General features: G+C 38.5%; 1 protein-coding gene across 1 annotated transcript; it reads right to left on the bottom strand.

Moving 5' to 3' along the window:
* Positions 1 to 305: 305 nt before the first annotated feature.
* On the bottom strand, positions 306 to 10467 carry LOC757196 (regulator of telomere elongation helicase 1). The gene is made up of 14 exons (XM_030983128.1): positions 10044 to 10467; positions 9299 to 9539; positions 8471 to 8564; positions 7454 to 7535; positions 6649 to 6709; positions 5645 to 5720; positions 4982 to 5066; positions 4256 to 4321; positions 3573 to 3717; positions 3036 to 3074; positions 2329 to 2407; positions 1458 to 1555; positions 995 to 1053; positions 306 to 655 (listed from the first exon to the last, which is right to left on the bottom strand). Exons 1-14 carry the CDS (start codon positions 10143 to 10145, stop codon positions 482 to 484), a joined length of 1401 nt encoding a protein of 466 aa, XP_030838988.1. The 5' UTR covers positions 10146 to 10467; the 3' UTR covers positions 306 to 481.
* Between the last annotated feature and the right edge of the window lie 698 nt (positions 10468 to 11165).

Raw genomic sequence — 11165 nt, 5'->3', positions numbered from 1 at the left:
TTGAAGTTTAAATCTCAAATGGTTCTTGAGATATCGCGCTAACAAACTCAATACAAGGAATTTCATAAGTTGACCTCTGTGACCTGTGACCTTTGACCTACGTACTCCAAAATCTAATCAGATCGTCTTCCTATGGTGATAAATACTATTCCCGAGTCTTAAGTTTAAATCTTAAATGGTTCTTGAGATATTGTGATAACGGTCAAACGGGACGGACGTACGGACGTACGGACGGACAACCCGAAAACATGATGCCTCCGGCACCACCTTCGGTGGCGGAGGCATAAAAATAAGAATCCCAGATTATAGAAATGACAAAAGGTTGAAAACAATATATGGCAACTCATCACATATAAAAGGGCAAAGATTTGTATACCAGTAAGCTTGATTTTGCACTTAAATGTAAATATAACAATGTTAATCTTTAGACTTTTGCCATGTCTTTTTATCAAAATAATGAAACCGAAATTGGGAATGAAATTTAATTACCTTTTTTCTTTGGTTTACTGGAGGAGCTTGCCCATACGTCCAGTTTTCCGGTCTTCTTCTGCGTCGGCTCCGTGGTCCGGATGTGGACCTTGTAATACTTGGTCATCTGAGAGGCGGTCAGTTGAGTTCTGCTACTACCCTCGGGACCATCTCGACTAAACACAATCTATTTATAAGACAAAAACATGAAAAAATAGTGTAATTTTTGTTTGAAATGTTACTTTTTATATTCTATACTTACCGTCTAATGTGTTTAAAAAATCCTGAACAAATTCATGATTTACATGTACATGTACCTTCACCTCAAATTTAATTAAATTATTATAATATAGTTGGGAGAATTCAGGAATCGATCAGATCAGTTTTTCTCAAATTGTATCATCGATGATGGTCTGTTTTCACTCAAACTTTCAGATTATCTTTAATTGTACATCTAGCATTGAATTCACTGCCTTAGCACCATTTTCTCTCATCTGAACAGTGTTACCAAGTCCCTTTAACTTACAGTAATGATGTCATGAAACTTTTGCAGACCAGCAGCTTTGTTGTGGAATACAGTGGAACCTGGAAGGAAACAACAGATCAAAAGAAAGGAAAAAATGACAACATTGTGAACAAAATTCTGTACAAATGAGACAGATTTGTGTAATTCAGAATGCATGATAGATCCTGTAACATATTTTCTTTGGATGAGCATTTGTTTACAATGAGAAGTCCAGATTGTAATCTCCTTTACCCATTAGAGCCTATCTACACTAGTTTGGCCAGGAGGGATTTACCTCCCAGCATGGTCACTGGCAGGTGGTTATCTCATCAAATCAACTTTCAATTAACATAAGAAAAAGGGGACCATGGAGAATCAACGGGTACCACTTAGGCATTGTTGGCTGTATAGAGGGCACAAGTAGCTACAAGTGGTACAGTGGGGCTTTAAAATAGTGTTGAATATTCTCAGCACTGACACTTACTATTAGTAAGGTGTGAGATCATTTTCTCTAGTAGCTGCATCAGTTCATTCTTGGTCTCAGCATTGATGTTCACCTGACTGAAGAACTCAAAGATGAAGCTAGAGAGAGAAGACAAAAAAAAATCATTCCAGAGATGAATCATAAACTTGTTGTGTGTCCATCATGCTAAACATGCCTTAAGAGATATTCAGCAAAAGATATCAGCACACAGCTGAAACTCAATTTGACCTTCTGATTTAAATTCGATATTTTAATTTTGAAAGTGAAAGTGGAAAAAAATCTTGAACCCTAATTGTTAAAGAGACAATTGTTGCGTGTCCTGGTTGAGTGGATATGTCACCGGACTGGGGATCACAAGGTCTGCAGTTCGAGTCCCAACGCGGCACTAATGTCCTATGGCAAAACATTAATCTACATTTGCCACACACTCAATCCAGGTGAGGTAAATGGGTACCTGGCAGGAATTAATTACCTGAAATGCTAGAGCACCTTTATGGCAGCCATGCTAAAGCCGGGGTAATAATTTCCAAAAGCTCTTTGGAAGCGCATAGGGAGGTTATAATGTGATATGCGCTATACAAGAACCGAATATTATCATTATTATTACTATTATTATTATTGTTATAAAACATGTATTGTAGATTTAATAAAAGAAGAAGGTGATTCCATGCAATATGTTGTACGGACACATTATACGGAATCGCCAGAGAGGGGAGAAACTTGCACATAAACCCAGTTGAATATCACACACTTGTAATTTATAAGCCGGAGTAATGATATGATTGCAGGGCCCTCAGGGAGAAAAGTTTGTATACTGATGAGGTGACCCTGGGTAAACAAGACATATCATTGTTATTATTATCATAAATACCTTCCAGGTTTGGTGATTCCATCACTGTGGTTTGGGATGTTGAATGAACTGATGTGCTCCTCTAGGTCCAGGAACAGCTCTGCAAACAACACAAGATGGTAAAATTTACAAAGGTTATCATGACAACATGTGTCGGCAACTCATAACCATTTTTGTTCAGAATTTAAGGATTTTACACCGTTATATTGACCGGATAAAATCAAGGATACAAGGATATTGACTCAGAAAATTGAGGGAAAGAGAAGCAGGGTAAGACAGCGTAAAAATACATGGACCCGCTAACATATTAGTGTCGTAGTCGAGTGGTTTAAGCACTTGACTTGAAATTCAAAGGTCGTGGTTTGATCCCCGACATGGCACTAATGTCCTTTGGCAAGCATTAATCTTCATTTGCCCTACTCGACCCAGATGAGGTAAATGGGTCCCTGGCAGGAATTAATTCCTTGAAATGCTGGAGCACGGTTATGGCAGCTTGGCTAAAGCCAGGGTAATAATTAGTGCACCTTGGAGTAGAATTTCTAGATAGACGGCGCTATAGAATATATTATTATTATTACATTCTCTAGAAATAGAAGTAGATGGACAGCCATAATCACCAATGTCTGGAACAGACATGGCACCATTCAACAAGTCTTCTATTGGTCTTTGACATAATTTCAAGAATATTCACTCTTGATTGGATATCAATAGAAAAAAGAAATGCTTACTTTTTAGTGTAGCAAGACCAGCAGCATCAAATTCATCATCTGCGAAAGGGAAATAAGAGCATGGTAAAATCTTCAACTTCTTGATTATAATCTCATAGTGATAATTGTTCCCATATATTTGTTTGTTCTATTTCTTCCGTTAATTTTGTCAAGTACATTAGCACTGCCTCTCTCTCAATTCTGTACAAAAATACTCTAACAAAAAAGCACAGGATCGTCCAAACTAAATCAAAACACAAATGTTTATACCCTCTCTCTCCCTCTATGTTATATCTGCTTCTTCCCTCCCTCCCTTTCTCTCCCTCCCTCCCCATCTCTCTCTCTCTCTCTCTCTCTCCTCCCCTCTCCCGTCTTTCCTTACCTCTTTCTCTCCCCTTCTCCCTCCCCCCTCTCCCTCCCACCCCCTATCCTCCTCTCTGACACACTAGCAAGTGCATTATTTTTCTACGACTACCACCACCCCCATCACCACCAGCACCAACATCCCCCACCCCCACCACCACCACCAACACCACCACTCCATTTTTGTTGACTCACCTCCTCCCATCCCTTCACCATGGTAACGCTCATTCAGCATGGTGACCTCTACAGTCTTCTTGAGGAGATGATCTGTCTCCTCCACACAGGAGGCCAGGTCAAATGAGGTCAGGTCAAAGGAAGCACTCTCCTCACACATCCTCTCCTGACAGATACAACATAAAAAAAACTTTATAAATTTCCTGGGAGAAATTTACATTGTTTAAACATATTTATGGCTTACACCCAGATCAATCGATCTTCATTAATTGGGTGTAAGCCACAAATGTTTAAACAACATAAAAAATGATTCTCAGTACAAAATGAATAGAGTGATATAGAAACTTTCATTGGTTGGGGTGATTATAACATGTACAGAGCTTTGACCAACCTTAACCCTAATGAGGCTGGGGTTATGCCCCCCCCCCCCCGCAATTTTTCTGATTGTTTGGAAACGTATATGAATGACGCCCCACCGCTTGCTGTTTTTCCAAATTTTTATCACTGATAAAGGTCTCTTTTCACTCAAACTTTCAGATTATCTTTAATTGTACATCTGGCATTGAAGTCACTACCATCTGAAAAATGTTCCCAAGTCCCTTTAAAGCCATTTCTAGGAATGTACTGTCAAGCTTCATTACAAGAAAATAAATTCTGCTTTTCTCAAAACAAAGTTATCAGGAAAGACTTTCCTTTTCACTCACCACATTGTGCGCCTCATCAAAGATGATAATATTGCCTTGTAACTCAATTCCATGAATACGGCGTGACTGGTGAAGAAAAAGAAAATCAGATTATAAACAAGGGCATAAGTATAAAGGGACTTTGATACAAGGATAGAAGTGAGCAAAGAAGTTTGTGAGTTTGTGGTAGTGAAGACAAGAGGTTATATTCATTGGTACCAAAATACCAACTTAATATTTCAAAAACTAAATCCATATTTCCGAATTGTAATCGTTGTTATTCTATATGGCTAAAGCCCACAATTCACTTTATAGAATGAAAACTGTCTTGCCCGCTTCTTGTTTTCCTTTTTTTCTTCTCGCTCAAACAACCCACTTCTTTGCCATTCAAGGACTATTCCATTGTGAACGCAAATTGAGCTTTTGTACCAAGCATTATTTACCAGATTGTCCAGCAGGCAGTACTGAATTGTTAAAAGCCTATCTGCACTAGTTTGGCAAGGAGGGATTAGACCTCCCTGCCTGGTCACTGGTTATCTCATCAAATCAGCTCTCAATTAACACAAGGAAACAGGGATCTACAGGGAATCAACGGGTACCGCTTAGGCATTGTTCGCTAAATAGAGTGGGCAAGAAGCTACAAGTAGTGTAGTCCCATTTTAAATCTTCATATGTGATATAAAGTATTATATATACTACTACACCAATGAAATCTGTTTTTTTTTAGAAAGATAATGTTGTAGTTACCTTGGGGTCTAAGAGGTAGTTGTATGGCATAAATATGATATCAGCTGAGGTCTTGAGTTCTCTTGCCATGTAATATGGACAAACTCTGTAAGATAAAAAGAAAACATACATACAAAATACACTGTAAACTACAAGAACAGTGGACCTTTAATCTACCTTATGTTTTACCTTGAAACATACATATATATCTCTATGGTTATCTGTTGCATAGATTGTAATGGCATTATTGAAAGGTATAATTAGAAGAATCCATGCTAACTCCCAGCAAGCATCTCCCTCAAACCAAAATTTGACATGACAGGACAAACAAATAATGAAATCTGTTGCATTAAGAGCATCTTAAAGCCTGTCTGCACTAGTTTGGCCCGGAGGGATTAGACCTCCCTGCATGGTCACTGACAGGTTGTTATCCCATCAAATCAATTCTCAATTAACATAACAAAAAGGGGATCATGGGGGACCTACGGGTACCGCTTAGGCATTGTTTGATATATAGAGAAAAGTAGCTACAAGTAGTGCAGTCTTGCTTAATATGAAGAAGTACATGACCATATAGCAGCATTTTACACAAATTATGATTTTCCTTTTTACAGATTACCTAGCTAAAGTGGAGATCAACATGTCTGCAAATGTTAGAATATGGTAAATTAAAGAAGTTCTTACTTGTGTGCATTTCCCAGTTTGACTAGATCCTCAATATCTAGAATACCTTCAGAAAACGCCTTCTCTCCTTTCTTGTCTGCAATGAAGAAAAGATATAAATATTGTATTACCTCATGTAAATCATATTTTAAAGGTATAGACCATTTTTGGAAACGCCCCCTCTCAAAAAATGAAATGGAAGCTCTTATTACCAATCATGTGAAAGAATATGTTTTGACTAATACGTGATGATACAAATTTTGCCGAGAAACCGCCTACAAATGAGATATTTGGTAAATTATTATATATATCCGGACCGGATAGATATCGCGCACGTGTCGCGTAGTCCCATAAACATCTTTCTTTGTACAGTGCTTGTAACTTTACCAAGACTGGGCCAAACTTCTTATCATTTTGATGATTCCAGCACTTTGCAGTACACACCAATACTTATATGCTACATGATCAACCTTTTCTGATCGATTCCACAACGTTTCTTTCACAATGCAATCGCATGACCCAGAACTGGTCTTTATCTTTAAACTGCGTGTCAGACTCAAAATTTATGCAATGATAATACTACATGAAGGATACAGAGCTTTAATTAAGAAAAGAAAAGAAAAGAAATAATAACAAATACAAGAAATAACAGACTAAATGCTTCAGGGAAAAACAACAAACGGATGTACAAGGAAAACTGTAAAAAAATAAGTGAGACAAGCCAGAGACAGAGAGGACAATAGAAATAAAAACGAGAGCGCAAAGAGTGAAAGGGAGAATAAAAGAGATAAGAGGAAAGATAGAGGAGGGTGAGAGAGCGCAAGAGCAGGAGAACAAGGGGGGATTTGAGAGAGTGAGAGTTTTTGAAGAAGAGACATAGTGGGAGAGAGCGCAAGAGCAGAAGAGTGACTTGGTGAGAGGATAATGAGAGAGAGATTGTTGGAGGTTGGAGACGGAGGAAGAAAAAGAGGGAGAAGAGGATGAAGATGGAAAAAGAGAATAATATTCCAATGTTATCAACTCACTGTCTAGATTGTTGTGGAAGTGACACATCTTGGCGTTCACCTTGGCACGACACATATGCACCTATCAGAGAAAACATACATCAGGGGGGCGTTTCACAAAACTTGGCAGCAGTGGCAAATGACAGTTTGTGTTAAAAGCTATTGAAATCCTAGCTTCTGATTGGTTATCAGCAGATTTGTCACTGATTTTTGTCATTTATCATTGAAAAAAGGCTTTGTGAAACGGGTCCGACTTTCATACACATCTTATAACAAATAGTTGACGTTAAATGTTTCTGTAGAACGCATAATTGCATATCGCTATGCGCTTTACAGAACAGAATACAGAAGGAGTGGAGATGGTGCACTGGGTTCATAAATAGATATGGTTTCAAATTACTTCTGAACTTGTTGTATGTTTCTATATTTCGAAGGATTCCGGCAATTAAGTTATTCTATAAAACAGTGGCTGCATATGAAAATGACCCTTCCCTGTAACATTTTGTCATCATTTGTGAAAACTAAAATAAAGACTTTTATACTGGAAGCATTCTTTCTGGTTGATACTGTATTATCTCTATACATCTATACATCTCCTACCTATGTCAAAAACTCTCTCACTTTCTCTCTCTCTCTCTCTCTCTCTCTCTCTCTCTCCGAAACACATACTCTTTTCTAATTTCTCAATCTTCTTTTTCTCCATAGTTCTCTCTGTCTCTCTGTCGGATCACGCAAACACATACACTCTTTTAAATTTCTCAATCTTTTTTTCTCCATACATCTCTCTCTCTCTCTCTCTTTCTCTCCACCATTATCTGTCTATTACCTTTGCCGAGTTGCTTTCAACCTTGACTACTTCAGGGTGAACGCACATCTGCTCTCGTGATCCCAGAACACACACTTTGGGCCTGAAAGAGGATTTAAAAATAAAGACTCAAAGGGGTACACATTTTTGCATACGACAATAGCGGCAAAGGGAAACTACATGCAGATGAATATCAATGTATCAACGTGACACCGCTGCATCTACATCAAATAAACTGTTGGATTAGATTTTAACTACATGTATGGTTCCAGCAATAAATGCTACAGGTCTATTTATAATACTAGCTACATTCCCAACTTCAGTTTCTGGTTTGAGCATGTTGTCCGCATGTCACAGAAGTGACTACCTCTCTTGACTCACAATAACAACTTTGTTGCACCTCTTTCGGGAAAATTATTCCAAAGTTTGTGGTTTGGTATAATTACTTTTGAATCAGAGTCCTAAAAAATATGCCAGATACATGTACATGAGAAGAAAGAGAAAAAAAATATGCACATACTTCATCCATTTCTGTTTCATAACTATATTGCTTTTGATACCAAGAATTTGAAAATGGAAAAAAAAGCTTTAAGATCTTTAAATTGGCACCATTGACATTCAAAATCTTTGTTTTTTTCGATCAAAATTGGCAAATTTTTCATCTTTTGACAACTTTCTCGCCCTTCTACATGTATAAAGCTTTCAGAGACATTACTTTTCATTCTAGTAATGTAGCAATGAATGCTAAATATTAGTGTTGCCAATTTGAAAAACATTATGCGATCAATGTAGCCCTAATATAATTCCTGACCTGTAAAGCCTCAAGCATTCTACATGTGTTTAAAGCCCCACTGCACTAGTTTGGCCAGGAGGGATTATACCTCCATGCAAGGTCACTGACAGGTGGTTATCCCATCAAATAAGCTCTCAATTAACATTAAAAAAAAGGGGATCATGGGGGACCAATGGTGACCGATTAGGCATTGTTTGCTATATAGCTAGAAGTAGTGAAGAGAGAATTTAACACACTGAGCTCACCTGTATATGGTATCTTTGAGTTGGTCCAGTGCCTGTGAGAGTTGAGAATGGGTTCTAGAAGCATAGATGATCTTGGGCCGGTCAATGAATAAACCTACAAAAAATAATAACGTGATTACAAGAAGAAAACAAAATCAAAGTTGCTAGACTGTCCAGAGGGCAAGTGGTTGATCATGCTAAAAGACATCAGACATTAAAATATAGATTTCATTAAATACATAGAGATATATGTCAGTACCAAAAACACAAAAATAATTGTAATGAAATCTTTTTTTAAATTGACCAAAAAATCAATCCTGCCTCAGATGAGAAATCCCTAAAATATCCCCCCCCCCCTTTTTCTGGTTAACTCTATCAAAGTCAAGGTACAGATGCCATTCTTTTATTCTTTGGAATAAATGATATGTCAGTGAAAAAAATACACGGGGTCTCAGGGCGAAATAGCCCCCAAAATGCCCAAAAGAGCCCCCGAAAATCAGAAAAGAGCCCCCGAAAATTTGCATAGAGTTCAATGCAAAACAAATTTTAGAATGTTATTTTCATGCAGGGAAGGTTGAAAAGTAGCCCCCGAAAAATAATATTAACTTTTTCCCCGTAATATGTAATCCTTTTAAGGCAGCCATTTCAGGGAATTTCGATGTGCAATTCGTTGTAACAGGTTCACTCACACCAGGGACCCGTTTCACAAAGCCTTCTTTCAATGAAACATTACAAAAATCAGTGACAAATCTGCTGATAACCAATCAGAAGCAAGGATTTCAGTAGCTTATAACAAAAACTGTCATTTGTCACTGATGACAAGTTTTGTGAAACCGGTCCCACGCTTACCCTCTTCACTGCCCTCTCCCCACCCAGATGCAGCCTTGAGGTCCGTCATCAGCTGCTCCTTGTAGGCTCCGGCTCCGGCTCCGGCTCCAGCTCCAGCACCATCTCCGCCTCCGTTACTGCCCTTGAGGCACTTCCCCAGCTCCTGCTGAGCAATGTAGGTATGCCTCCAGGCCAGAGTGGAGCAGAGCAGGCACAGCGTCTTGCCCGTTCCTGTAGGGCTCTCCAGGACTCCATTTTTACTCTGCCAAGAACAATTCATAGTCTTACTTGTAGCTACTTGCTCCCTCTATATAGAAAACTTCCCCAATTGGTGCCTGTTGGTCCCCAATGATCCTCTATTTCTTATGTTATTTGAGGGCTGAGTTGATGAGATAGCCACCTGTCAGTGACCTCCCTGGGTGGTATAATCCCTCCTGGCCAAACTAGTGCAGATAAGCTTCAAAGCCCTTCTGCACTAGTTTGGCCAGGAGGGATTAGACCACCCAGCATGGTCACTGACAGGTGGTTATCTCATCAAATCAGCTCTCAATTAATGTAAGAGAAAGGGGATCATGGGGGACCAATAGGCATCAATTAGGCATCGTTTGCTATATAGAGGGCGCAAGTAGCTATAAGTAGTGCAGTGGGGATTCAAAGTTAACATTATCAACTAAGAATTCTTTGAAATATAGAAATATGAAATATTCATTTTTTGGACACTACATAAAACACAAAAACAAAGAGTAGAAGAGTATGGTTTTCTTACCATCTGAAGGCACTGGATAACCTTTCTCATGTAGTCTTTCTGGCAGGGGTACGGTTCAAACGGGAACTCCACCTGCACCCCTTCGCACATGACGCTTGGCATGATGGGAGTGCTCGGCCCCTTCCCACGATGCAATTAACATGAGCCCTCAACACTGGAACCTGGTTTAGCTCACTGCTGCTCAGAAATACTCCTGCTTCTTTCCCTCATTGGTGTAAACTATAAAATAGGAAACTGCATACATGTAAACAAAATGTGTTTGAATGAGTAAGAAAGGAAAGAGCACTGAAATAATGAAAAACAATCAGTACCAACGGCGTATTACCTTTTCCACAGTAGGCTTATCTATCAGGAAAACTTCTTATTTCAAAGATAAGCGGAATAGAAGCTTTATTATTCTTCAATATTCTTCAGATGATTTCATCTTGATTTTTTTTTTTTTTTTTTTTTTTTTTTTGGGGGGGGGGGGAGGGGTCAAGATCAAAGAACATCATTTTGTTAGTCAAAAAAGGAAAACACATGACAGTGGGTCTTTTAAAAGCTCAGCAGGTCATTCAACACCCTAACAAAAATTCTTCATTGCATTATTATTATAGTTAGTTAAAAATCAAAGTGAAATCCATTTCAGGAACATGCAAAATCCTACATTCTATAATAACGACCCTCTAATTTGGTCATACAAATTTTGCATGGTAACAGGCCATTGTTATTGAAGGGAAGATTTGTTTATGAAAGATGATTTGTCCATCTTTTTTTCTCAATAATAAAACTATATATCTCAAAAGAAACACTTACTTAAGATACTTTAGACTATGCATAGATCTCCTTTTTAAAATTACAAAGTGCAAAGCTTATTAGCGTATGGCTGTATGCCTTATCTCTGCCCTTCACCTCTACTCTAGTTTCAATCATAGATCTAATACTGTTTTCACACTGGCAATATTTTGCTTAACCCCGTACTATAGGTGGGGTTAAGGGGGGGTCTTAGCCCCACCTATAGTACGGGGTTAAGCCTATTCCACTTTCTGTTCAGACTGGTTTTTACCAAAGTGGGCTAAAGTTGGCTAACCCCACCTATAGTACGGGGTTAACTAACCCTGCAAAATAGCAGGGCTAACTCCG

The sequence above is a fragment of the Strongylocentrotus purpuratus genome, unplaced genomic scaffold (genome assembly GCF_000002235.5).
Source record: "Strongylocentrotus purpuratus isolate Spur 01 unplaced genomic scaffold, Spur_5.0 spur5_scaffold_13, whole genome shotgun sequence".
In the NCBI taxonomy this organism is placed as follows: domain Eukaryota; kingdom Metazoa; phylum Echinodermata; class Echinoidea; order Camarodonta; family Strongylocentrotidae; genus Strongylocentrotus; species Strongylocentrotus purpuratus.
Note: the sequence above shows the minus strand (reverse complement) of the source record. Positions and strands in the feature narration are given on the sequence as shown.